General features: G+C 44.3%; 1 protein-coding gene across 2 annotated transcripts; it reads left to right on the top strand.

The window, feature by feature from the left end:
- The first annotated feature begins 84 nt into the window (after positions 1-84).
- On the top strand, positions 85-27,901 carry ATP6V0A4 (ATPase H+ transporting V0 subunit a4). 2 transcript variants are annotated; one of them, XM_062569718.1, is made up of 20 exons: positions 85-201; positions 743-821; positions 1,912-2,006; positions 3,181-3,306; positions 4,823-4,917; positions 6,011-6,137; positions 6,308-6,390; positions 10,242-10,335; positions 11,882-12,094; positions 12,513-12,663; positions 13,537-13,676; positions 14,571-14,728; positions 15,182-15,275; positions 16,156-16,274; positions 18,373-18,589; positions 20,171-20,278; positions 23,312-23,446; positions 24,392-24,509; positions 26,207-26,378; positions 27,808-27,901. In XM_062569718.1, the coding sequence occupies exons 1-20, from the start codon at positions 85-87 to the stop codon at positions 27,899-27,901; spliced, it is 2,535 nt and encodes an 844-aa protein (XP_062425702.1). The 2 variants fall into 2 exon arrangements, with proteins under 2 accessions (XP_062425702.1, XP_062425707.1); XM_062569723.1 differs by lacking the exon at positions 23,312-23,446.
- The last annotated feature ends 1 nt before the right edge of the window (position 27,902 follows it).

Here is a 27,902-nt window from a genome sequence, read left to right on the forward strand (position 1 = left end):
GCACCTCACGGTACTTCCCAGGACAACGACAGTGCTGCCAGCCAAGGCCTCCACAGACGCCCCAGCAGGAGGAGAGCGGGTAAAATGGCCTCGATCTTCCGGAGTGAGGAGATGAGCTTGATGCAGCTCTTCCTCCAAGTGGAGGCTGCCTACTGCTGCATTGCTGAGCTCGGGGAGCTGGGCCTGGTTCAGTTCAGAGATGTAAGTAGTGCCTGGCTCTGCCAGTTAACGGGTTTTCCATCTGCTGAAGCCCCAGGAGACTTGCTCCTTTGGGTGCTTGTCCTTCCCCACCACCACCACCAGCATTTCATGGGAAGGCCGTGATCCTCACCCTGACAGGGTGGGCGAGAGCCCATGAGGGTGAAGGAGACCTTCTCAAAGCCATTTAGAAAGCCAGGTACTAAACTGAGACCCAACCTCTCCCTGAGCCTCACTCCAGCTCCGCTTGCTGGACATCCCTGCATGACCTCTGGATGGTTCCCACTAACAAATGGGGGCTCTCCTCAGTTGTGACTTCTGCTATCCCGGAGAGGTTAGTGGAAACGGGCCTGGTACGTTGGATGTACGTAGGATGTCCTTGAGCATGAGGAGATCCACAGCACAGCTCTGCCATCAGGAGCCAGTAGGATACAGCGATGTAAATGGTGACTGTTTGCGCAAAAGGTGTTCTCCACTGAGATAAACAATATCTGTGGTGGTGAGCAGCACCCAGCTCAAGGCTTACTTTCCCTCCTGTTTCTAGCTGAATGTGAATGTCAACAGCTTCCAGAGAAAGTTTGTGAATGAAGTGAGAAGGTGTGAATCCTTAGAGAGGATCCTGCGTAAGTAAACACTTGTGAAATGCAGTCGGCTTTCCACCAGCTAGTTGTCTGGGATTTATTTCTTTGTTAAGTGCTTTCACACTGAGAAACAGAATTAGTGGTAAAAACTGTGGTATTTTCATCTGAGTTCCTGAAAATGCTTTGTATGTGTCAGCTAATTACCACTTCAAGACCTCCTCCTCCATATGGGCAAGAAATTATTACCCCTATCTTCAAATAGTTAACTGAACTGAAAGGAGGTTAATTAGCTTATATAAAATCATAAAATAAATCTGAATCTGGGCAGGAGACTCAGTCCAGATAAGCTTACTCTCACCTCAATACTCCAGCCTTTGCTATATGCCTCCTGTGGCCAAGTACTTCAGCCTGGGGACAGATCCTTAAAATACAAGCAGTAGAACTAGTCAAGCCTCGTTTTCTATGGACTTGCATCCTGTGAACTCTGTACTCCCCATTGCAATAATGCCAATGATGTCCACTATATTCATGACGACAAGGACAGCATATGCTGTTGCTAGAGCAGACCTATGTAGGTGTTGGTTGATCTACATCTGTCCTGGAAGGACTTAGTGTCTCGGGGGGGATTTTGCTATGGCAAGATCATATTCAGGAGCCAAACCCTAACACCTGATGAGGCAGGACTGGTCCTGCTGCTTGCAGTCTGTTGCTTACACATGCAGGAACACCTATGAACCCCTTCACATCCAGTGCTCCATCTGCTGAAGGTCTGAACAGGAAAGAGGGTAGATTAATAACTCTGACAAATGGGGCAGGAAGGCAGGGGCCAGGGTACTTTAGTTAAGTACTCACTAGAGGGCATTAGGTAAACCTAAAGGCTAGGACTGAGATTTACCACTGCTCTAGGAGAACTGGCCTTCTCACTGAGCAGGGAAGCTGCCAGGAGTTAGATTGTTGATGGTTGCATATATTCACTGGGATGATGGACCTTAAATATCAGCTGACCCTCGTCACACTTCACACAGCAAGTGCGATGCCTTGACCTGACAGGGGGTTTAGCAGTACCCAGTGACCAGTTTAATGTAGCAGAGATGAGAGCCCTTATCAAGACTCTTGTGTTCATTCCTTGCAGGTTTTCTGGAAAATGAGATGGAAGACAATGTTGAGATGGTCAGACTAGAAAAGTACCCAGAGACCCCTCTGCCTCGGGAAATGATTGATATGGAGGTACAGAATTTGGAGCGGGCCAGGGAGAGAGGAAAAGGGACGTGCACTTGAGCGTGCACATAATGTCCTTGATGCAGATCCTGTACCAGGAGCAATGCAGGAATTCAGGCTGGAACAGCTCTTCCTGCCTGAGGAGATGCTTCCTAATTTACTGTTTCAGCAGTTAGATTAAGGCTGGTGTAGACCTGTAGGTCAAGCAGACCAGTCTTTTCACCTTCCCCCTTGAAAACCCTGCTCCAACTTATTAATAGGAAAGGCATCATTGTCACAAAAACCCCTCCATCATCATTTAGGAAAGAATAAGAAAATTTTTGGTGATTAGTCGGGAGAACTAATGTTAGAACCTGCTTTGCTGCATATGGACTCAAAGACGGTCTGCTCTGATGGCAGCATGGCTATGGTATAGCAAGACTAGCATCTAACATAAGCATTTAGTAAATCTGGATCAAGGACTGTTGAGTACTGAGAGCTCTCTGCGCTTCCTTAAAACTGCTAACAACCAGTGGGAGCTGCAGGCATTTAGACCTTGGTGATTTGGACTGTGATATGCCATGACAGTGTGTGTTTTCAGATGTGCAGGGATTACTTTCTTCTAGCTCAGCTGAAAGCTATGTTTGCAGACTGGATCATTTTTAATGCTGCATACCTAGGTGATCAGGAAGGAAAATTATACTTCCTGAGGGCTTAGGCTTCACAGAGAAAGATGATTGCCTGGTGTGTTCCTAGGCTTCCATCCTCACTGCTTTTTGCCCTGTAACTAAAGTACCTAAGCTAATAGTCCTGCTGTAGCTGCTTTTGCAATCAGTGGATTTAAAGTCACCCTACCTGGGGTCTGAGCTGTCCTGTGGGGAACCTCAGAGGTGCAGAGACTCAGGCACTTAACTCAGGCACCAGGTACCCATCTGCAGTTAGGTCAGGTGAATTCTAACTCTAATTCCTAAATAGGACAAAGCACCCAACAGAGACCCACCCATGGCAGTGGGATAATCAAGTGTTGACATTAATAAATATCTTTCTACAAACTCAATGGCTACTAAAAGTGCTTATTGAATAGTTCTATATCTCCCGCCAACACACCTTAAAAACAATTTCTTGTTTGAGATTTGATATCAGCTTGATAGAGGGTCAATGGCCTGCTTCTGAGTTTTCCTGGATGTACTTGGATCCTAAACAGATGGTGCTGGAGAAACTTGAGGCCGAGCTGCTGGAAGCCAATCAGAACCAGCAAGCTCTGAAGCAGAACTTCCTTGAGCTGACAGAGCTCAAACATCTGCTGAAGAAAACACAGGACTTTTTTGAGGTAAGAGGCCTCTCTGCTCTTCCAGTAGAAATGTTGAAGGTTCCTAAAAATGTTGACATTTTTGTTTGTTGTATGTTGCTGTCACTGATTTTTAAGCAGAACCCATCTCTCTTGACACAAATCTGCAAGGTCATGTTTCAAGTGTACATCAGTCACTTGGGAGCTACCTCTTTTTGAATCAATGGGATGCAAGAACTTGATGCCCAAATTTCTTTTGAAAACAAGATTTATACTTTTAAGTTGCTCGAATAGAATCATAGAATCAGTAAGGTTGGAAGGGACCTCTGGAGATCATCTAGTCCAACCTCCCTGCTCAGCAGGGTCACCTAGAGCATGTTAGACAGGGTTGCATCCAGGTGGGCTTTGAAGATCTCCAGAGAAGGAGACTCCACAACCTCTCCGGGAAACCTGTTCCAGTGCTCTGTCACTCTCAAAGTGAAGAAATTCCCCCTCACGTTCAGGCGGAACTTCTTGTGCTGCAATTTCTGCCCATTGCCTCTTGTTTTGTCACGTGGGACAACTGAAAAGAGTTTGTCCCCGTCCCCTTGACATCCTCCCTTTGGGTACTTATACACATTGATAAGATCCCCCCTCAGTCTTCTCTTCCCCAGGCTAACGAGGCCCAGGTCTCGCAGCTGTTCCTCATAGGGCAGGTGCTCCAGCCCTCTGATCATCTTTGTAGCCCTACGCTGCACTCTCTCCAGTAGCTCCATGTCTCTCTTGTACTGGCGAGCCCAGAACTGGACACAGTGCTCGAGATGAGGCCTCACCAGGGCTGAGTGGAGGGGCAGGATCACCTCCCTCAACCTGCTGGCAACACTCTTCCTAATGCACCCCAGGATACCTTTGGCCTTCTTGGCCACAAGGGCACATTGCTGGCTCATGGTCAACCTGTCATCCACCAGCACTCCCAGGTCCTTCTGTGCAGAGCTGCTCTCCAGCAGGTCAGCCCCCAGCTTGTACTGGTGCCTAGGGTTATTCTTCCCTAGGTGCAGGACTCCACACTTGCCCTTGTTGAACCTCATGAGGTTCCTCTCTGCCCAGCTCTCCAGCCTGTCCAGGTCTCTCTGAATGGCAGCACAGCCCTCAGGTGTGTCAGCCACTCCTCCCAGCTTGGTATCATCAGCAAACTTGCTGAGGAGGCACTCTGTCCCCTCATCCAGGTCATTGATGAATAAGTTGAACAGGATGGGACCCAGTACTGATCCCTGGGGGACTCCACTAGCCACAGGCCTCCAACTAGACTCCACGTCACTGATGACAACCTCTGAGCTCTGCCTTTCAGCCAGTTCTCAATCCACCTCACTGTCCACTCGTCTAACCGATGCTTCCTGAGCTTATCTAGGAGGATGTTATGGGAGACAGTGAATAAATTTTATGCTTCCCCCACCCCTTGCTTTTTTGGCCTAACACTCTATGGAAAGCTACCTTTGGGGGAAATAGTGTCAGGAGAAAGACGTGAAAATAGTTTTCAAACCGGGAGTATTGAATTGTTTTTAAAATTAATCTTTTCCAGACAGAAACCAATCTGCCAGATGATTTCTTCAGTGAAGACACATCTGGCTTACTGGAGCTGAGAAGCACTCCTGCTGCTGCAGCTGCCAAGCTGGGGTCTGTATTAGTAAAGGCTCAGAGCTTGTCCAGATTTCCCATTTGGACACACATTACTATGACACTGATACTCTTCCTTCAGCTTTTTAGCACAGGTTGCTCGCCAGCCTGTTAATGTAGCTGACTAATCAAGGTGAAGGAGTGACTGTACTCTGAAAGAGAGAAGTCATCATCAAAGCTATGGTCAGGATACGGGCTAATGAGACAAATAGACTTTTACTTCCAAGCCACCAATTCCAGTCAGCCCCTTCGGAGGTATTGACTGAAAATCATTGACTTACAACATCTCATGTGTAGCTTCTTGGTTTGGGCTGCAGGTACCAGCCCGGTCACCATGGATGATGGGTGTGTAGCCACAGCAAGAAGCCAGATGTTTTCTTGCATTTGGGATTTCTCTATAACAGAAAGCAGCACCACATTTGAGAGTCAGTGGACCAGCAATGCCACAGAACCTAATGCTGATGGTAACTTGGCAGCCAGCATAGTCTCGAGCAGTTTTCCCTTACGTCTAAACGAGATAGGTGTGGTTAAACTTGCTGACAGTTTTCTCCCAGGCTGGTACTTTCATCACGTTGTGCTGCTTTTCCTGAAGTCCTATTCAGCTCTTAAATTATTAACACAAATGTTCATTGAAGGCTTGCCTTGGCGAACGTATGTACTCGTATGCCATGGTGCACTTCAAAAGTGCTGTTTGGTGTTTCTGGGAAAGGGAACACAGGAGGGAGTAGATCTATACCACCACTTCAAAAATGCTAGCCACTCCCTCCATCATTCAATCTCTTTCTGTATGTGTGACTTTAGACACTTCTCCATTCCTTCATTTTTAATCAGAATCGTCTCTCCTTCTCTTTTGTTGGTGTGAGGAGGAGTGCAATGTCTTAAAAGATGAACGACAGGATAAAGTCAGAAGTTTAAGAGATAAGAGCCATGCTTGAACTTTTCAGCAACAATGCCTTTCCTAGAGCATCTAGAGTGGCAGCAGAGCCCTGGCTATCGCAGATTATAAAGCGCAAGATTGTGAACTTGCATGTGCTAAAGGTCCCAAAAGACTTAGAACTGGCTCATAATTTATTTATCTTATAACACTGCTCAGATTCACAGCAGGGGTAATAAAGAGGGAAAGGATGATACCCTTCGAGCGTTTACTGTGGCGAGCCTGCAGGGGAAACATCTATCTGCGGTACACTGAAATGGATACTCCCTTGGAGGACCCTGTCACGGTAAGCACCGACCGGTTTTTCTTTTGCTCTGCTCCACATGCATATGACTTGCAAAAACTAGACTACCGTCCTCGCCACCCAGCAGCACTGGCTGCCTAACTCAGAGTTGGGTGGCTGAAGCATTCGGTTCTTTGTTCTGGGTGCTAAATTCTGCTGGGATTGCATTGCAGAGAGAAGAGATGAAAAAGAATGTGTTCATTATCTTCTATCAAGGAGAACAACTTAAACAAAAAATCAAGAAGATTTGTGACGGGTAAGGCAGGCCCGTGAACAGGTCACAGTGACTCTTGCTGAGGCATTTACTTGTCAGTGTGAGCTGCCTGAATTTGGAGCGGGAGATGAGAGCTCTGTGCTCCCTTTCTACTCTTCCACTGTATTCCCTTCTGCTTTTCAGCTCTGCTGCTCCTAATTGTAAAAATATATGCATCACCTTGGCATCTGGAAATTCAAGTCCTAAATTTTCCGAAGTGACTTAGAGATGTTGGGAGCTTCAGTTGCTAGGTTTTTAACTTGAGACATCTAAAAGGAGATTATTTTTAAAAAATTCTTAACTTCCTTCCCCTGAAAATCAGGGGCCTTAGCAGATGTTATGACTTGGGCATTCAGAATATGGTAATCCTCAAACTTATTTCCAGCCTTATTGTGTTTCGGCAGGAAAAGATGATACTGTAGTTTATTAAACCCTTTCACGAGGCCTCTGGGCAATATCTATGTAATCAGAGACAGAACCCAGAAGAGAAATGGCTTCAGGCTTCATACAGCCTGTCTTGCTTCCAGCCTGTTAAGCATCTTAGAAAGATAATTCAGTTTGAATAGTTTGTTACTGTTTCATAATACTGATGACTGACAGGCTTTGTTAAGGAGTAAGTCAGTCAGATTTGGTGAAAGGATCTGTATGCTGTCACTGAATCCATTTTAGATACCATCCTTTGGCCAGGCAAGGAGCCCTTCCAGCCTGCAGAGTTTTGCAGGGAGGGAAGGTGAGAACGAACAATTACTGTCTCCTGACTCTGGGCAGGTCTTCCCTTATGTCTTGAGTTTAATCAGATCAAAATCAAGTCAATTCATCTGGCTGAAAGAACTGACTTCAAATTGTCCAAATCAATCCTATGAACCCAAAGACTCCCGAGGACTATTAGGAATTTGTGCAGTGGGAACATGGCCATCCTCCATGTCATCTGTTAACAGCAGAGGGCAGTGGTCATCCAGAAAGCAGTTCAGCCCACCCATGGTGTAAGATGTGCATTTCTGTCAGTGGGGTGTAGGCACCACTGGAAATGGAAGTAGATTCCCACAGTTTGGACTGTGATACTCAATGACATCAGGAGGTGGTCATGTGGATGTGGTGGTAGGTTCATAGCAAAGAACTTAGATTAATTTCTCTCAAACTTTTATAAGTAAAGTAAAACATACTCACATGAGACAAATCCCCAGGATGCCCTTTGCAGTGATAGCACACTGGTTTTCATTTAGTGCCAACTAGTCAGTTTAGACTTGAAAGTGTCCTTTATCTCTTTTCTTCCTTTTCTGATATTTGTTGTTTGCTAACATGCATGTATACCTGGAAGTCTTGTTGAATGGCCCTTTTTTTGTTAATGTATTAATATAGCAACTCTCCTTTTATGTTCTGTGGGCCATCAGCCATCCCTGGTACACAGGTCAAGACATTTTGACCTGGTCTATCTTTAAGGCAGGATTAACTATGCCTAAAGAAGATGGCAATGCCATTCCAGCTGCAGCAGAACATTTCTGCTTAGCACTAAGTCATTGTTCACAACAAGTAAATATCCTGCAAAAAATATGGGCCTGGTATAAGCCCATCTCCTGCAAGGCAGAGTAAGATTTGTTTTCAGAGCAGTGCACTTCAGGTTCTCCTTGTAGTCCCTGCTTGTCTCTAATTGGTAACATTAGTCTGCCAATTTCATAAGCATTAAGTCCAGGCACAAATTTATTAGTGAAAGGTGTAGAGGGAGCAGGCAGGAGGAAAATGTAAGAATTTTTTCTCTTTCTTTTCTTGTGGTTGCCTGAATGCTAATGTGAATACTAAACTGGGTTTATCAGTGTAAGGATTCCCTGCTGAATTCTTCCGGAGCTCTCAGAGATGTCTGTGCCATTAGGGCAAAGCTGATACTCAGTATGCAAAATGGCTGTTAAAAGATCAAAGCAACATTCCTGCAATAACCTTATTGGAAATGTGCAGCATGGAGGAAGAAGCTTTCAAGTTTGATTAAAAATCCTTATTAAAGATGAACTAAGAGCTATGAAGAGTAGGAAGCTGGAGATAATTATGTAGAGTGAATAACCTTTGGAAACGAACACCAGGTGCTGAGTGAGGAGAGATTCAATTCTGGAAAGGGAAGTTTAGCTGAAGAGAACGTGCTGGCATTGCACTGAGCTCAGGGCTGATCTCTAGGAAACTGCTGTGTGTTTTGTTCAATCTGCAACTGTCCTCACTTGTGTCTGTGCTGGAACTGATTTGGGAGAGAGCGTGCTGGTACATTCTGTGCTCAGGTGAAGCCAGCACATGATGTCCATTTGTACACAGGGTGGGCATGTTTTTGTCTTCTAAGCAGGGATATAACTCTGGGGCCCTGTTACACAGTTTATCTTCTTTTAATTTCATTCCAAGTGCACAAAGGTAGACCTTCAGCTCCACTGAAGGATGGTAGAAGAGTGTTGCTTTGTGTGGGTAGAAGGCCTGATGCTCTCTCCTGTGCTACTCACCTCCCCTGTAAACAAGAATGTTCTTCTGCAGAACAGCAATGTGGAAGAACAACACTTCTGATGCTCTCGAAGTGGCAGGGATGGCACAAGTACTAGGTATCACTGAATAGGAAAAGACAGAGTAGTCTCTGCTGTACTAGCTCCTACAGCACCTTAGCTCAGTTAGTGTCTGTATGTGCTGAGAGCTTTGCAGCAGCAAGGTCCCAACAGGACATCTGGGTACCTACTCTTTATGAATGAGATGCACACTGGCAGGGTAGTTGGCCTTACACCTTTCTGATAGACATGTAATTTATTTATTCCTAGTTGGTGTCATATAGCCCAAGACTTAGAGTACATACAGTGGCCTTACAATGCTGCGATATATTATATTGATATAAGCATTGTTATGCTAGTAGCAATACTAGAGAAGGCCATACATTGTATAGTATAGATAAAGCAACGTGCAACACCTGCAAGGGGACAAGACCTTCAGTCATGTATTAAAAGCCTACATTGCCCTTTTACTACCATGCTAAACAAACCAGCCACACCTCCCATATATAGCCTTGAGGGTTTGTGAAAGGGTTTGTACTGGCCTGGCCACTCGTATGCTGATATGACAGATACCACGCTCAAGGTGCTTAAAGGAATTCACTGGTCCTTCCTCTGCTCCCAAGCTGTTTAGCCAAAGAGATGGACCAGAAGTCAAGAGCCAGCTGATGGGCATTCTCCATCTGTTCTGTCCTAGAAATACTGGCAATTTTTACAGATTTATTTATTTATACATGCTGCACACTCTGAAGGCATTTGATTGCTGTGCAGCAGTAGCTCAGCTGATGCCTTCCCCCAGTGACTGTGTAAGGGTAGTGCAGAGACAGTGGCACAGTATTTTTCCAGACTCAGTACAAGAGGGACATCTGTTGGCTGCTGTGTTAACAAGGCAGTCTCTGCCAAGGTTATTTTCTCGCCACTCTTTGCAGTCCTTGCATTAAAGAAGTCAATGTCCTGCCACAACAGAAAACGAGGAGAGGGATTGTCCGAGTAGCTCCCCAAGATGTTAGCAGGGCTTCTTTACTGTGTGTGGGAATAACAGGCTCCTGTGTATTAGTGCAGATCAGTTCATAACATCGTGCATCTCACTTGATGCACCTATGATAGGGAGTGCTTTTTCAGCTAGAACAGCCAAGGGGATCCTTTTTCTCATAAGGGAATAAATAGGCCTTTTGGACACATCTAGTAGGCCACACACAACTTTGTTCTGCAATAGTATGCAAGAAGTATATAGCATCAGGCTTGGAATAAAGTCTAGTTTCCCTACCTCTGAGCTCAGAAGAGTCCCAATGAAGTAGCAGTCAATTAAATAAATGATGTTTTTCATCTCTCTCTTACTGAGGCTAGATTTCGTGCCACAGTCTATCCCTGTCCAGAGTCTGCAACCGAGCGTCGAGAAATGCTTGATGGAGTGAACACAAGGATAGAAGATTTAAACACAGTAAGTGGTAACACCTTTCCTGGGGTCCTAACCTGCAGGGCTGCCTCCAGGGTCCAGAGCCACCTGCCCAGGAGTAGCCTCCCCGCTGCTGCGTAGCACTGTATCTGTGCTGAGCTCTGCCCATTTACCCTCCCAGGAGCTATTAAGAAGGTGATTTGTGGAGGCAAAGTACAACTTGCTGCTGTTGGCTGTGCAGTTGGAGGTCAGAGGTTTAGGTCATATAATGTGGGGCTGTGGGATGGGCTCTAAGGTCATCATCGGGATGAAGGAGTCATAACCAAACTGCTCATTGTGCAGGTTGGCCAAAGTGGTTACATCTAGCTCTTACAGCATGATTTTGCTCATCAGCTCTCAAAGGACCCCAGTCACATCCTGCTGGGGGGGAAGTGGTTTGGCTGCAGTCTTTCAGGAGGAGACTTCTGGCAGGCCCAGGCCCATAACCTTTGATTATCATAATGAAGTACCACCATATTCCTTGTACTGCCCTGCCTCACCTCAGAATCTATTAAAACTCTTTTTAAAACTTCTCCAGGAACACTTAGTGGAAGAACTGGGCTCTTGTGTATAGGGTGTAGCAACCACACTGGGCTCAGAGAGGACTCAATTTTTTATATATTTAAACTGGGTTTTCTTTACTAAGGAAGCTTATCTTGGGGCTATTGTCACATAAGCAATGGAATCGAAGTCTCCTTTCCTAGAGGTACACGTCTCCTATCTCCATACCCCAGCATTTAATGTAGGCCTGAAAATTACTGAGCTAAGTGGGCTGCGGATGCTCGCTAGCTTGTAAACCCGTATAACATATCAGGACTACACGTGTTTCAGAAAGACTCCTGCGTGTGACCTTTGCATTGTCACACATTAAAGTCAGTGAGTCCTGAAGCAGGAGTGAATAAACACTCTTGTTTGCCTGAGGCTGCCCAGTCCTACTGCCATCCCCTTCATGCATGCCCATGACAACCCAGCCAGCAAGAAAACCTGCTCCAGAACTGACTTTTGGTCCTGAATACTGTGGGCAGCCAGGCCTCTTCAGCCACGTAAACCCACAGATTATCTTCCTAACACAAGTATCCCTGTTGCTAATTGTGCAGTGGCACTGTGGCAGCCGCATGATGTGTTGGGGTTCAGCAGGGCAGTAAGCTATAGTTATGGTAGGACTGATCTGCCCTTTGGACCACAGACCCTGGTGACAGGCTCTGCGATGTGCTCTAAGTCTGCCACATAGAGCTACCCACTGAAGACGTGACAAGCTGGTAAACAACTGAGTAAGGCACCAACACTGCACCCACAGCTGAGCAGCTCCTGAAGTTCTCCTGTACACTTACGGGGGCTCAGTGCCACAAAGGGCAGCCCTCAGCATCATGTGCCCCATGTCATGCACTCTCTTGATGAGAGATAAATGAATTGCACTCCACGATATCTGGCTCATTCCAATGAACGCTCCCTTTCCACAATCCCCTTCCACCTGCCCTCCCAGAACAACAGCTGAGTAGATCATGCTACCTCCTTCTTGCTCTGTTGAGCACTGCTTGTGGTGTGCTTACAGGTGATAACCCAAACTGAGTCCCACCGCCAGAGATTGCTGCATCAGGCAGCGGCCAACTTGTGGTCCTGGGGGATCAAGGTGAAGAAAATCAAGGCCATCTACCACATTCTGAATTGCTGTAACATCGATGTCACCCAGCAGTGTGTCATTGCAGAGATCTGGTTCCCAGTGGCTGACGCTGGCCGGATAAAAAGAGCTCTCCATCAGGGAATGGTAAGAGGCTAACACTTTGGGTCCTCGAAGCCCTTACCCAAACAACATTGCTCGTATGTTGAGCATATGTTCAGGCTTCTCTATGTTACCATAATGCTGGACTTCCTTTTCTGTTTTAATTAAAGTTGAGGTTGTCGTGTGATCACTTGGCCTCAGGTGGTTTATGGCCAGCAGTAAATCTTGGCAAGTTTGTGATCAATCCATAGGAGTCAGCAGTGCTGACAACTTGCCCTGTACAGGAATCAATGCACAGGGAATGGGAAAGTCTGGATATTAGCAAAGGGTTGAGACCTAACACTCTTGAGCATGACTTTCACGCCACTCTCTTCGCATGTTTGGCACAGATGTTGGTGCTGTGGGACTGATTCCTCTTTACTAACCACCCTAATTGTGCCTTTCCTTGTCACCTGGTTTGCAGGAGCGAAGCGACTCTACCATTGCTCCTATCCTGACTGCTGTGCACACCAGGATGGCACCTCCCACCTTCAACAGGACCAACAAGTTCATGGCTGGCTTTCAGAACATCGTGGATGCATATGGTGTGGGCAACTACAGGGAGATAAACCCAGGTGAGAAAATACTTGGCTTTTGCACCTGGCTTGCCAGAGCCAAAGCAAAGCCTCTCAACTCCATCATTATCCTAAAACTCATTTTGATTGAAAAGTCTGAGCCATGTTTTCTGGTGGCTAAAATTAGTACTGTTCTGTTGCATAGCATGGATTTTCTCAGGCACAGAATTTGGACATCTGTCTTCAGTGATTTAGGCAGGAATAACAAACTACACAAATACAGGATGAGTAGCAAATAGTAGGATAGAAACTCTGCAAGAAATGACCCGAGATGACAAGGTAAATATCAACCGACCTTGTAATACTGAGGCAAAAAAAAAGCCACCATCAAAAGGGAATGTGTAAGCAAGAGTTTGGTCTGCAAAATGTGTGAAGAAATGCATCTGCTTTACTCAGCACTGACAAGGCCTCAGCTATTGAGGACAGTTTTGGCAAAGTGCCTGAGAACAAGTGTGGAGCAATTGTGGAGAATCCTAAGGAGACTGCTGAGAACAAACAGAAGCCTAGAAGTGGGGGCTGATGGGAAAGGATTGAATGAACTCAGGTTGTTCAGGCTGAGAAGTCTGAGAAATGTAATAGTAATCTTCAAATACTTTTCTCCACTTCAAAAGAGAATGCAATTATCTATTCATCACGTTTGTAATGGTAGGACAAGAAAGGATGGCAACGAAGATGCAGGTCTGGCAGCAGGAGGATCTTGCTAGTGGTGAAGGTAGTTAGTTCAGCACCAGATTTGGTTGCCTGGTTATCTGAGGAGACATCAGTGGAGGCCTTTAAGAACAGGTCAGGAATGGCTTGGTGGAGTGAACTGCTCTTCTGCTGAGGTCCTTTTGTTTAGGAGAAGCTGAGCTTCCTGCTATTTCTTTCCCACAGCTCCTTACACCATCATCACCTTCCCCTTCCTGTTTGCGGTGATGTTTGGAGATTGTGGCCATGGTGCTGTCATGCTGGGCTTTGCACTCTGGATGGTCACTAACGAGAAGAGCCTTTTGGCCCAGAAGAGCACTAATGAGGTGAGTACCAGGGAGCTGATACATCCTAATGCAGCCTGTTAATCTAGTAAAATGTTCCTCATCCTCATTTGTTAAAGGGAGCATCTAGCGTCTCAAAGGCTGAATGTTGTTCCTTCCAAGACGTTCATGAAGGGCTAAGGTAGATATTTGGCAAGTAATTCTGCCTACTTCTGCACAGGGAGATGGACAGGCCCAGAGGACCTGGAGTTCCTATGTCTGGTTTTAGATGTTTATTTGTACTGTCACATCACCGGTATCTGCTTTTGCATGTGTGTGCCAGGGCTTTCAGAAATCAGACCTTCCCGCCCATGGCTCTCTCTCTGGTTAACCTGGCCACACTCTCAGAAAGCAGCTCCTGTCAAAACCACTGACAGCTCCTGAGGGCACTGCACTCTGGTGAATTAGGCTGTCTGCCTGAGAGCTGAAGTATGCTTTAGGAACTAAACATCATGGGGTTTTTAGTGCTGTATTTATGTGCGTATAGATTAGAGTCCAATAGCCAGGTGCTGATGATGCTATGAGCACTGGGTCACTGGTACAGGAGAGCAGGCGTGCCTAGATGAGTCTGATTTAGCCTTCTGTGATAAAATCTGAGGAGCAGAGCTGGGCTGGAGGGTGGGCACTGGGTGTAGCAATTGTAGGAACAAATATTTGCTGTGGATCAGGTAGCTGGATATTTTTAGCAGAATGAGAAGCTGGATTGCAGATGGAGAGTGATTTATATTGCCATGATTATCCAAAAAAAAAAAAAAAAAAAGAAGAAGAAGCAGAGAATGTCAGAGAGTGTGTGAAATGATTGCTGCAAGAGAATCATTCCCCTTCACTGAGGCCCATCATTTGATGGGACTGGAGGTATCTTGGTCACCTCTCTGGGCCTACCTTTCCCCCCTGCAGATCTGGAACACCTTTTTCAGTGGGCGCTACCTGATCCTGCTCATGGGCATATTTTCCATGTATACTGGCTTCATCTACAATGACTGCTTCTCCAAATCGTTCAACATCTTTGGCTCTTCCTGGCATATCATCCCCATGTTTAAAAATAACACTTGGACGTAAGTGGCTAAATTTGGGAAACAAGTCAAAACATGTGAAATGGAGGGTGTAGGCTTTAAAAGAAAGACACACTGAGTATCTGTGTGGGGAGGGCAAGAATTCCCTGCTGTGCTTTCGGTTATGAACAAATCAGAGATTTTGTCTGACGCACACAGACAAAAACACTATTGAAATGGAAATGCAGAATCTCTGGGACCAAGCCTATTTGTCCAGTCACTACCCTTCCTAAAACCTCCAAGTGTCCAGGACTGATGTATAGAGAATTATCAGTGCGATGAAGAACCACCATTGTGTAGGACCCATTTCCACACAAGCCTACTTGTGGACACAAGCACAGGGAGTCAGTAACAAGTGGCATAATGGTGGTAGTCCTTAGCACTTCTCACATAAATATACTTCAGGCTTGCCTGGTGACATTAAGTTGCAAAGACCATTTCACTTTTCTCTTGTAGTAACGATGTGCTTCTGGACAATATGGTGCTGCAGCTGGATCCAGCAGTCCCAGGAGTCTACTCTGGAAATCCATATCCATTTGGAATAGATCCGGTAATTAAATTAAATTGGTCTAGGATAATTTCTATTTCTACGTATCAGGTATACTAGTAGCTTTCAGATATCTCTCCTGAAGCCATGCTGTTCAATTCTTGCTCTTTGCCTGTTCTTTACATTGCAGTTGTGATACTTCTCTTTAGCAGTTAAGGATGTAGATACAGTCATCCTTTTCTTTTTCTTTTTTCTTTTTCTTTCTTTTTTTGGTAATTTTGCACAGGCAGCAGCAAAATGGTAAATAGGAAGGAACTTAATTTTTGCCAGAGGGTGGTCTGTGCTCTGATTTCTGCTTTCTCGTAGGACTGCTGGACCCAGCTTCCTTACACGAATATTTAATCTGTTCCACAGCTACCTCACAAGTTTGAGGGTTAAGTCCTGATTTCCATGCAGTGTATTTAACATACAGACTATGAAGGAAATGTCAGTATTATTTAGCTGATCCACGTTTGCTGTTCTGTGGTCTATTTCCCCTTTTTTGCTGTTCTCTGTCATATATTTAAATGCTATCATTAACATCAAACTTTCCTGTTTCAATCTTACAATCAGCCAATTAGCATCCACTTTGCTGGATGTTACCTCATTTCAGTGGGACACAAAAAGAAACACCGGTTTCTCTTGAAAAGGCTGAAGCAAAGTCATTACGTTATTTTAAACATCTGTTATTTCCTCTATTAATTGAGGATAATACTTTATATCTTTAAGACAAGAAGCCTGTCAGAGTGAAATGTATTACAAAGAGCATGTAGATGTTTGTCACTCGGTGTCCTCTTGCTGCAACTGATAGGAGTAAACTGATGGCATCAAAGTAGACTTCCAAAGATCTGTTATTGAGCAAACACCTGAAAGTCTTGTTCTTTTGTCTCTCTTTGCTCCGCAGATCTGGAATGTTGCATCAAACAAGCTGACTTTCCTGAACTCCTACAAAATGAAGATGTCGATTGTCATAGGGATTGTGCACATGGTTTTCGGTGTGGTACTCAGTCTCTTCAACCACATGTAAGCCTGTTTCACTAGGTGTCTTGCTGTAGCATGCTGGTCCCCATCTCTAAAATCCCAGAACCTCTAAGTGTTCCCCCCACCCCCTTTTTTTCCCAGTCTTTCATTTTGCAAACGTTTTTGCATGGACTTGGCCTTCTAGAGCATTTTCCTAAGCTTAAAATTCCCAGAGTGATTCACTTCTGCACTTCAGAGCATCAGACTCAGCAGACCCTGTTATAAGCTGGTTGTTCCTCAAGGCGGTGCCACTTACTTTAGCCTATAGCTCTGGCATTGTGAACGGGCAAAACATTTAGGCTGTTCTTACTATAACAATTTCTACTCACCACAGAAAACGCTGGCAGTCAAGTCATCTGTATTGCCTGGACTAGATGCTTTTTTCTTCAGTGAAATTATGATCTTTGCTAATTGTCAAAGCTTAATTGTAATAATTTACATAATTTTAAGGCAATTAAATATAATCGTAATTGCTTATTAGCAGTGACATAAAGTCCATTGAGCAAGACAGATTAATATTTACCCCATCCTTATACATGCATAGCCTCTTCCACTTGTTGCCATGTCAGTAGTAGTACTTCCCTTCTGAGGGCCCTGTCTTACTCCACCTGCAATGACCACCTTCTTTTTATGCTCTTTTGTGCTCAGGTGTTACCTCACCTTCACAGCTGGTTACATTCCTCTGAAGTTTGTGAGGTTTTCTTCCAAGTGGAAGATAAGAGTTCGTGACCCCATACCCTGGCACACATAATGGCTTATACTGAAATGACCAGCCAAGCTCTTCTGACTGTATTTCAGTGTTGTGTCATATATCACCAGCCAGCACAGTTTGGTTATTCTTCCCAGGGCCGAGCAATGCCCTCCAAACAGAGTTAGTCTTTCGTTTTGTTTTTTTTTCCCTTTCACTTTTTTCATGCTCACAGCAATTTCCCAACCTCTGCCCCCGTTTTATCTAGGTTGTAGCTCTGCTCCATGACACGTCTATCAGCAATCTCAGTTTGCACGGTGTTGTTGACCAGTTGCTGCTGCCTGGTGCTCCGCTTAGCACGACAGTGCTGAAATCAGAAGGCTCAGTTACAATACTCAGTTGTGGGCCTGGGAATTGAGCTGCTGCTCCGATAAACTAGTGAGCCAGGGTATAAAAAAACCTGAGAAGGCAGAATGGGGAATTGGCTCTGCCAGTGTCCTTTGTTCTGAGTGAACTTGATGTCTCAGACTAGTAGTTCAAACTGTGCCCTTCCCCAGTGCAAGTCGAAGTGCCCCATGCACTGCCTTGCGCCGCTGTGGGCACAGACCGCTGGATCCGAAGGCTGGGAGGAAGGCCGTCTCGTTGCAGGTTTTCTCTTGGGCAAATTCCCTGTTGCTTCCTCTCTTCATGTACATGATTTGTAGATGTACCAGAGTATATTAAATTTAAAATATGTAGCATCACGCACGATAGATAACTTTCATCCTGAAAGACAAATTGTTCGAGTCCAGAGACTGCTGGAATTATGTACAGTGTGTGTGCGTGTCTTTCTCCTGACCTAGAGGGGCTTTGGTCAGGATCTCTGTCTGTGTATCTATACTTTTGCCTTTGCGCTCTCTTTCTATGTATATATTTTGCTGCATACACGCACACCCACACAAACAGTTGGCTATATGGTGGAGGGGCTGATGGCACTGTCTCGCAAGGCTCTCCGAAGCTGGGAGGTATGTAGTGATCTGCAGATGGGAAGTTCTGCAGCTGACGAAGAGGAAGGCTGCCTCGTATCAGGACTGAATCTACTCCTGATTCTGGCCTCCCCCAGCTTATGATGTTTAACCTTGTAAATTTGCCATGCTTTAAAAATAGGCATTTATTTCGAAGTATTAATTTTCTGAGATGTGATACTGATGGATCAAGTACAGGAACCTGAACAGAATCAGTATGAGAAAGCTTTTGTACTTAAGCAATGATTTTTATTTGTAAAGAATGCAACTACAGATTTCTCTCTTGGCCAGTGATATTTGTTATGCTTTTTATGCTGTTTCACAAAGACTGAATAGTGTGTAGTACTGTCATACTTTGGGGCAACCTTGTCCTGTATTAATTGTACCTCTCTCTTCTAATTCTTTCCAGCTACTTCAAGAGATATATAAACATTATCCTGCAATTCATTCCAGAGATGATCTTTATCATCTCTCTTTTTGGCTACCTGGTCTTCATGATTATTTTCAAATGGTGCCATTTTGATGTCCACTCATCCCAGAGCGCGCCAAGCATTCTCATCCACTTCATCAATATGTTCCTATTTAATTACAGTGATACTGCAAATGCTCCGTTGTATCTGCATCAGGTATGGACAAAGCAACTTGAGCAATTACAGTGGAGGTTGTGGAGGGTGAGCATGAGGATGAGGAACAGACTCAGAAACTTATCTACACGTGACAGTCACATGAAGGAAGTTTGTTCTTCCGGTATTTGTGATGGCCTTGTAGACACGGAGGAGAGAGAAGCTGCTTGAACAGCAAGGGAAACCTCTCTCTACCCCAGTGTCATCCTGGCAAGAGTGATGGTGAAATCTGAGATATTTCAGAATTAAAAAATAAAGGAAAGAAGGATGATTTGAGAAGCAAAAATGTATAATGCAGATGTACCATCCTGACTCAGATCGTGGCATTATGTTAGAGACAAAGCAAGAGTCTCCTCTCTTTGATGACTTCTTCTTTATTTTTTCTTCAGAAAACCTGAACACTTAGTATTTTTCAGCTAAAAAATAAAAAAAATAGACAATTTTATGTCATCTTTTGATCAAAAACACATTGTTTGGGAAGTTGTTTAAAGAAATAAATGCAAGAAATCTCCACTGAAGGAAAACTTCTTTAAAAATTAGCTCCATCTATTTGCTCAGAACAGGGAATTATTTTTTTTTCTTGCCTTTTTGTGCTTGCCAACATCAGTGAACAATCTGAGAGCAAATGCTGCCTCCAGTTACATTTACTTGTCTATGTTACTGACTTCCACACTTCGGCACATTGCCCTGAACTTTGTTTTAGTGAGTCAGAGTTGAAAGAGAGCCTGATCGCTTCCAATTAACCGCATTAGGGCTGCAGGGGAGTTCAGGAAGAAGCAGTTTTCCCACCCTCCAAAAAGTAATTAAATAATCTTTTACATTATAACAACCCAAAGCCTTTCAAAAATAAACATTTTTTCTTGCAGAAAACACCTTCTCTCTATCCCTTTAGCTCAATCCATGCCATCCAACTGGTTAGTCTCAGTGCAAAGACTGTATGAGACCAACCCTAAAGTAATCATTCAGTCTAAAAAATTTTTTTTTTTTTTAATTGTATTAGTTCCCCAATCCTGTTGGCAGCATGACAGTACTAGCAGTTAGGTTAGCACAGCAATGTGGTGGCACACCACAACAGAAAAAATTCATATTGCCGGTGTGGGTAATGTATTATCAAACCTAAGCTACTGGGGTTCAGTTCCTTTCTGGAACTGAAGATGGACAACTAATCCTGGATCCCCTACTTTCCAGGGAAGAACTGGAACAACTTGGCTCTTCCTGCAGAATTCCTACTTTGATCAAAGTAAGGAAGAGTGACTAGTTCAAGCAAGTGGTTGTGACATTCTCATGGGATACAGGAAAGCCAGGTTCAAGTCAGTAACATTGGATTTTGTCAAATTAACACTTTCCAGCATGAAAGTGTTTCACCACCAAGTCTCCAACCATCTCTAGCTGGCAGTGCTTTCTGGAGCCTTCAGCAATACACATCTATTTTCCTGACCTTACAAACAGAGGACACTCAATCTACAAGGAAAATACAACTATTGAATTCAAAAATATTATTTTATAGAATTAGATTTCTTATAAGTGTAGTTGGCTAAAGAAAGAAAAAGTGACTTTTTGCTTTTCTTGTCATCTCTTTTACAGAAGGAAGTACAGAGCTTTTTGGTCATATTTGCCCTGATTGCTGTTCCCTGGATGCTTCTAATTAAACCTTTCATTCTCCGAGCTAACCACCAGAAAGTACAACGCATGGTAAGGGATGTGGATCTATTACTCTTTCAGGCATGGGGCTTCAGTACAGCAAAGGCAAAGTGGAGCAGTCAAACCTCGGAAGTGTTTGTAATGGTCTAACTCTGCTTTCCTCTGATGTTAGAATTTCATCAGTGGTTTCAAACCAGGTTTCACTGCACATGCACTGAGAGACATTCGGCTGAGCCACCTAAAGAGGAAGCAAGTGCTTTTGCTCACATGGCCATACTCTTTCTGTTAGGAGAGAAGTTAGGCTGATACTGAGCTCTTTCAAAAGTAGTATCCAAAACCAGAGATGGTTAAAAGAGACTGACTTGCTGGTAAAGCCAAAACATGGCCCTGACAAAGGCCTCTGTTGCCTGTTCACACCTGTTATTAACAGCAGGTTGGCTGCTCTCTGTGAACAGGGAATCTAGATTACTCCCATCCTTGGAGGTATCACCACAGTTGGAAGGGGATGCTAGCTTTAAAAGCTCTTTTTTGCTTTCCAGCGTGCTTTCTTCCCTAAGTGATTGCCTTCATGTTGGCAGAGTCCTCCTTCTCTTGGGTTCTGCAATTTGCCCAGCTCTTCAGTATGTAACTGCAGCAGCTGCAGCAGCAGTTTCTCAGTTGCTCATTAATTCTCTCCTTTACTGCCTCAACAGGTCTTTACTCGTCTGTCATGAGTTACTCCTCTTTATAGTTGGAGGTAATGCCTGCAGTACTTTTTAAAAGGCACAGATGTTCCCATCTGAAGAAAGAGATGCTGACTGTGCTGTGTGACCTTTTCCCACCCCGTCACTTCTGACCTATAACTGAAAGCCGGGTCCCATGGGGACCTTTGCAACCCTGCCTCTGTGCTGTCATTTCTTATTTTGCCAGTCTTCTGGGATTTGGAGGAAAGCTTGTCACGGATGGCTCCATCTCCTGCTTTTATGCTGGCAACACCTGACAGCTTTTCCTCACCTCCTAGTCTGCCCCTGTTTTTCTGTACCTGATTTACATATGTTAGCTATCTGATCACATCTCAGATTTACCCACGTTTATATATTTGCAGTGAAGCGTATTCTCTGTGCTGACATTTTCATAAACCAGAAATGTAGCAGATGTGACAAAGATTACTGGTGCAATAGGAAACAATACATTGTTGTGAGGCTTTGCCCATGAAACCTTTTGGAAACTACAAAGAATGACAGGACAGAACTCAAAGGAAGCCGCGAAGTCACTGTTGTTATACAATGTAATAGGACTGTTCTCAGCGTATGATATAGGGCTGTTCTTAAGCTATACTGTGCTATTATTTCTGGAGTGAGGCTCACATCAGATTGCTCAGGTCTTTGGCAATGCTCCATAAAAAATGATTATAGAGAGAAGATGGGTGGTCATGAGGTTTTTGTCAACTGAAAACAAATCAGGAGATCTCTGTCTGTATCTCAGCTACTGTTTGACCTTCATCAAGTCACCTGATCCTTCTAGGATCCCTTTCCATTTCATTTGCGTTGATGCTAATGCCTTTGATATCGGCTGCTATTGGTTTATACCCATGGATCATCAGCCTTACCATGCCTCAGTTTTCTCATTTGCCAAATCTTCACAGAACTGTTGAAGTTGGAAGAGACCTTTAGAGGTCACCCAGTCCAACTCCCCTGCTCAAGTAGGGTCACCTAGAGCATGTTAGACAGAACTCTGTCCAGATGGCTTTTGAATATCTCTGGGGATGGAGACTCCACTACCTCTCTGGTTAACCTGTTCCAGTGCTCTGTCACCCTCACAGTAAAGAATTTTTTTCTCATGCTCAGACAGAACTTCCTGTGTTTCATTTTGTGCCCATTGTCTCTTTTCCTGTCACTGGGTACCACTGAAAATAGTCTGGCCCCATCTTCTTGACACTCTCCCTTTAGACATTTGTATACGTTGATAAGATCCCCTCTCAATCTTTTCTTCTCCAGACTAAACAGGCCCAGCTCTCGCAGCCTTTCCTCATAGGAGAGATGTGCAGTCCTCTAATCATCTTGTAGCCCTCTGTTGGACTCTTTTTAGTAGTTCCATGTCTTTCTTGTACTGGGGAGACCAGAACTGGACACGGTGCTCCAGATGTGGCCTCCCTGCGCTGAGTAGATGGGCAGGATTACCTCCTTCGACCTGCTGATGACACTCTTCCTAACGCACCCCAGGATACCATTGGCCTTCTTGGCCACAAGGGCACATTACTTGCTCATGGCAACTTGCTGTCCTAGTGGACAGCAAGACCCCTAGGTCTTTCTCTGTAGAGCTGCTTTCTGGTAGTTTGGCCCTCAGCCTGTATGGATGCATAGGGTTATTATTCTCCGGGTGAAGGACTTCCCTGTGTTGAACTTCGTGGGGTTCCTCTCTGCCCATCTCTCCAGCCTATCAAGGGCTCTTTGAAAGACAGCACAGCGCCTTGGTGTATTAGCCACTCCTCCCAGTTTTGTATCATCATCAAACTTGCTAAGGGCACACTTCCCTTCATCCAGGTCATTGATGAACAGGTTGAACAGCATTGAACCCAGTATTGGACCCAGTATTGACTCCTGGGGGACACCACGAGCTACAGGCCTCCAATATACTTTTCATCTCTGAGGTTTGCTCTTGAGCCAGTTTTAAATTTACTTTGCAGTCTGCTCATTTAGCCTGTACTTCCTCAACTTACCCACGAAGATGTCATGAGAGACAATGTCAAAAGTCTCACTGAAGTCAAGGTAGACAGGATCCTCTGCTCACTGTCTAACGATGTTTCTCATGGTACTAAGGGCTCATTGGGAAGATGAAGAAACTAGCTCCAAATTCTGTTGGAATCATTGGGAAATGCTCTAGAAAGGAAAATCTCTAAGTATTACTAGTCTTTTGGTAGAAATACTCAATTTCTCTAGTCTTTGTTGAATGACTATTGTTGAAATTGTCCTCATATTCATGATACAGTTCTTATATGTGATGTATCATGAGGTTATGAATGAAGTCCTGTGTCACAATCTGCTTCTTTTTGGTACCAGCCCATAGGACGATGCAAAAAAAAACATTATATTTTCTTTTTGAAAGATTCAATCTGAAGCCAACTCAGCAAACCCTGCAGATGAAAGCGAAGCAGATGTCCCAGAGGCCAATCACTCCAAGAAAGCTGCCCAGGGAGACCACAGTGGTGGCCATGGAGGACATGAGGATGATGATGAAGAGGTAAGAAAACCTGAACAGACTGAAGAAGGGAAAGAATCATTCACAAACACAACAATACAAAACACAGAGCTTCTGCAGAGCTCTCCCTTTTAATAAGATACCATGACATATTGAGCCAGCAATTTGTGTTTCCAAGTACAGTGCAGTTTAGATTTTAGTAGGATAAATTTCTCTAACTTGTTCCTGAAGTTTTGCCTGGTGTGGTCAGGCATTCTTGCAAATCTCAAACTTTTTTTTCCTCAAGGGCATTGTTTAACTTCCATATTGCACCCAGAGAAGGTCAAGACTTCCCCAAGAGTCAGCAGGCTTTTCTTGCTTTAATTTGCAAAGACATATTTAGAAATTGGCAGGCTATAGAGTTAGCTGAAGAGAAAAGTCTCCCTTTGGCAGATATTATCAAGTGCCTTTGTGGCATGCAGCAACATACAGAAAAAAATGAAAAGGAGGTCTCTAGTAGTTCGAGGTACCAACAATATTGTGTGTAGATGTGGCAGACTGCGAAGGAAACAACACTCAGATGCTCAGAAGATATGCATATTCATTGATATCTCCCAAAAGACATATGCCAGTATGCAGATAGTCTGAAAATCCCAACTGTAAATAAGAATTTCTATCTCTAGAAGAAATCAAAACAATTAATGGCGTTTGGACTGCCATTTTATCCCGAATTTGAAATTGTGAGACTGGAATATGAGCTGATTCTTTAGCATTTGCTTTTTTCTGGAATTGATAATGTATGTGAAGATCATAGAGGATAATGAGTGCAAAGATCGTAGAGAAGGGACATTTTCCAAAGCAGTCTTTTAGATCTGGGAAAAATCTTTCTGTTGCTCAGCACATAACAAAGAAAAGGGAGGAGTATGAGAAGTCTTTCGTAGTGTTACTCTGTCACTGAACTAACACTCTGCCCTGAACTAATTGTGCTTGGTTTTTATGTTGTTTCAGTTCAACTTTGGAGACACATTTGTCCACCAAGCTATTCATACTATCGAATATTGCCTGGGCTGCATCTCCAACACAGCATCCTACCTGCGGCTCTGGGCATTGAGCTTAGCTCATGCACGTGAGTGATTGATTGACTATACGTTAGTTACCTCACTGGCGAATCCATACTGACCACTGCTTCTGCCAGTGATTATTGCTGTGATTTCTCCACATGAAATCAAAGTTCTTGTGGAAAAGAGTGTCTTGAAATGGTTTGCTTCGGATCAGATCAATCCAAGCATTGTGCAGTGGTCCTCTTAGTTTTTAGTGGTGCTTCCTGGAAGCTATATGTCATGGAGCTCCTGACCACATTTCCTCCCTAAAACTCATTTCCCACTGTCTACTGCCTCCCCTGTGGAAGAATCCTCAAGGTGTATGGCATGGTAAGAGGTGCATTTCACATGTGTAGTCCAGTCCATAGAGGTAAATGTAATATGGGAACCTAGACTTAATTTCCCAGGAGGCGCTTGCTGTAGATTTAGTGGATGATAATGAATGACTAAATAATTCAAAGTAGATAATTTGATTTGTTTCGACAAACCAGAAACAGAAGCTTAATTTCGAGAACTCTTGAAACTTAATTTTCACTGGAATTTTTCACATCATTATTTTCAATGTTTCATGGAAAATATGCAGTATTTCAGTGTCTTTTGTCCTGATTCAAGATAAAAAGAAATCCTCAAATACTAGAAATTCTGCCAGGCTGTAACTTCTAATTTTCTGTTATGTTTCTTTAGTAGTATTGCACTACTGTCTTTGGCTAAAAGTTGTGCCTGCCCTAAAGAAATGGACACAGAGGAAGAAAATCAGTTGGGGTGGGGGGGCAGCTGGGTGCCATGGACTGGCAAGGGTGAGCTGTGCTTCTGGACACAGAAATGAGCTTAGTATAAACTGACTGGAAGACCGCACACTAGTTTTATATGGAAGACAGCTATTTAAAGAGAATAAAATAAACCAAATAAAGAGCTTAGCTAAGGGTATGTTATGTGTTGGGAAGTGCTGGGCTAAATCTTTACTTTCCCTCTATCTCAAGAGGAAAATTGCTCAGTCCTGAATCTATCCTATGTAACTAAGGTAGTTAAGTTAGGAAAATGGTCTTATACTGACAGGATACCTCAGATGTAACAGTGCTGTGAATGTTGATATAAACCAGTACAGGAAGAAAAATGCTTTAAGAACTATCAGGTATGCAATCTAGGCTGACATACAGCCCGCATTTGTTATTTTTTTCCACCACACCTTCTCAATGACATCCTAAGAGAAGTGGTTTGAACAACAAGTGGGAAGTCCATGTCTTCTGTGGGTCTTAGTTGCCATAAATTAGTACGGTTTTTAACCCAGTCTTCATTTATACTGATTATATCAATTGATCTTGCTCACCGAGATTTAGCAGCAATAGTCTTCAAAGGCTCAGTGTACTGACTAGCTGCCACATTAAAGAGATTCAGATTAAACTGATGACCATATCATGCCAGGGTACCATCAGTCCTAGCAGCATGATCAATGTGGACTTGTGATGCAAAGCAAAACAGCACCATGAGCTTCCAACAGAGTGAAGAAAAGCAATGGAAAATCATCAGCATCTGCTTTTCCTAACCCATTCTTCATGGGGAGACCGGGTGACCGTACATGATTACTGTCACAGGCACTGGCACTTTTTATTAGGCTAGCTCATCTAACTGGAAGAAATAGGTGAGCTGTGAGGCTAAATGCTGTGGCCTGTGGTGCATTTGTGGAGATTGCTCAGCATTGTTTTCCTTTTATTTCATTTTGCAGAACTGTCAGAGGTTCTCTGGACCATGGTGATGCACAATGGGCTCAACAACAGCAGTTGGTCAGGCCTCATTATCATCTTTATCATCTTTGCAGCATTTGCAGTGCTGACTGTAGCCATCCTGCTCATCATGGAAGGGCTCTCAGCCTTTCTGCATGCTTTGCGTCTTCACTGGTAGGTGTATTGGTCCATGGGAATTTTTTCTGGAGCACTCCCTGGGAGGAATAGGGCTGTAGAAATGGAGGTGGCCATACCAGCTGATGTTAGGCACACAGCATGAGTACCTACAAATTAGGACATCAGCCTCCTAGGCAAAGGAATGAGAGAGACACCTCGGAGGGAGGGGAGCTCAGAGCCCTCCACTCTGAGCTGTTTTCTGCAGGAACCTGTCCGTCCTCATGAGCCTAGGGAGACTAGCCTCTAAACATAAGCCTCTAACTCAGAAGTGTGCAAAATCCTTCAGGCACCCAACACACGCAGCTTTAGGTCCAACTTTTGTTTGACTTTTGTTAATCACTAATGGCACATATGCAGTTAACATCAGATATTAGTAATGATGCCATATCTGCAGTCACAGTGCCATTGGGATACTGTAGCTGGTGTCATCCAGTCTGCTGTTAGAAACTTTGGGGTCTCCTATATTGGGGCTACCAGACCAGCAAAGATATACAGTGCCTATGTGAATGGACATACGTGGCAAACAGCAACCTGTAGCCCTCTGCCCAGGTCAATGTGCTGAGCCACCGAGGCCATCTTGATGTGAACAATAAAGACTGAAGGCACAGTCACATCATGGTCCTGCATACCCCAGTCAGAGTTACTGTCAAACAAGCCAGCTGGAGATTAACTACCACAGCAGGAGTTCAGCTGGGGCTGCAAAACCTGCTGAAAATCTGGGTCAATGCTCATGCCATCAGCCCAGGTTTTGCTCCTGGCTATTTTAGCTCTGTGGCAGACCAAATTCAACTTAGCTCATCCTAGTCTTAACTGGACCACAGTCCAGGCAAAGAAGACCATTTAGACATATCTTCAGGCTAAGAAATACAGCAAGAATAATTAATTCCATCCTCACCACCATCAGTATTGGCCTTCTCCTTGAAGAGCTGGAAGAGCTGTGGCCTTTTTCACCATGTAATGTCCCACCACTAATGACAAATACTGCCAATGAAAATCAATGTGGAGCTGCTTGTTATTGTACTGGGATGGGGAGAAGTCTGCTAGCTGGTGTTGTGCACAACAGGGTGATGAATGTTGGCTCCAGCACTCAGTTATCCAGGCGCTCAGAGTGGTTAGAGCAAGATAGGATCAGAGTTTACCAGGCACCCAAGGTCCTACTGGCTGACCTCACCAAGCATTTCCAGAATGAGTTATGGAGTCAGAGTAGACGTGTGCTGTTGCTCTCTGGAGCTGCCTGTGTCTCTGCTGATTCTGGAATCAGCTGATGCTCCCAGCGCAGAGGCCACAAACTCTCAGAGTCTCTCTCTTTTCACCTGTGGACACCACATTTCAGCCTCTGCACTGGATTTCCGCACCCTTCCCTTTCCCCTTTGCCACAGCTGGCAATGGATACAGGCGTGATGCCCCTCTCTGCTCTGTCCCACAGGGTGGAGTTCCAGAACAAGTTCTACATCGGGGCAGGCTACAAATTTTCTCCGTTCTCTTTCAAGCATATCATAGATGGCACTGCAGAAGAATAAA

This window comes from Rhea pennata, chromosome 1 (assembly GCF_028389875.1).
Source record: "Rhea pennata isolate bPtePen1 chromosome 1, bPtePen1.pri, whole genome shotgun sequence".
NCBI classification, from domain to species: Eukaryota; Metazoa; Chordata; class Aves; order Rheiformes; family Rheidae; genus Rhea; species Rhea pennata.

What these genes read in the sequence shown, in the direction of transcription:
- ATP6V0A4 (XM_062569718.1), top strand. Translation starts at nt 85, where the DNA reads ATGGCCTCGATCTTCCGGAGTGAGGAGATGAGCTTGATGCAGCTCTTC. An exon ending in GCTGCAGCTGCCAAGCTGGG is followed by an intron (nt 4,918 to 6,010) that starts GTCTGTATTAGT and finishes AACACTGCTCAG; the next exon opens with ATTCACAGCAGGGGTAATAA. An exon ending in CCTTGGAGGACCCTGTCACG is followed by an intron (nt 6,138 to 6,307) that starts GTAAGCACCGAC and finishes ATTGCATTGCAG; the next exon opens with AGAGAAGAGATGAAAAAGAA.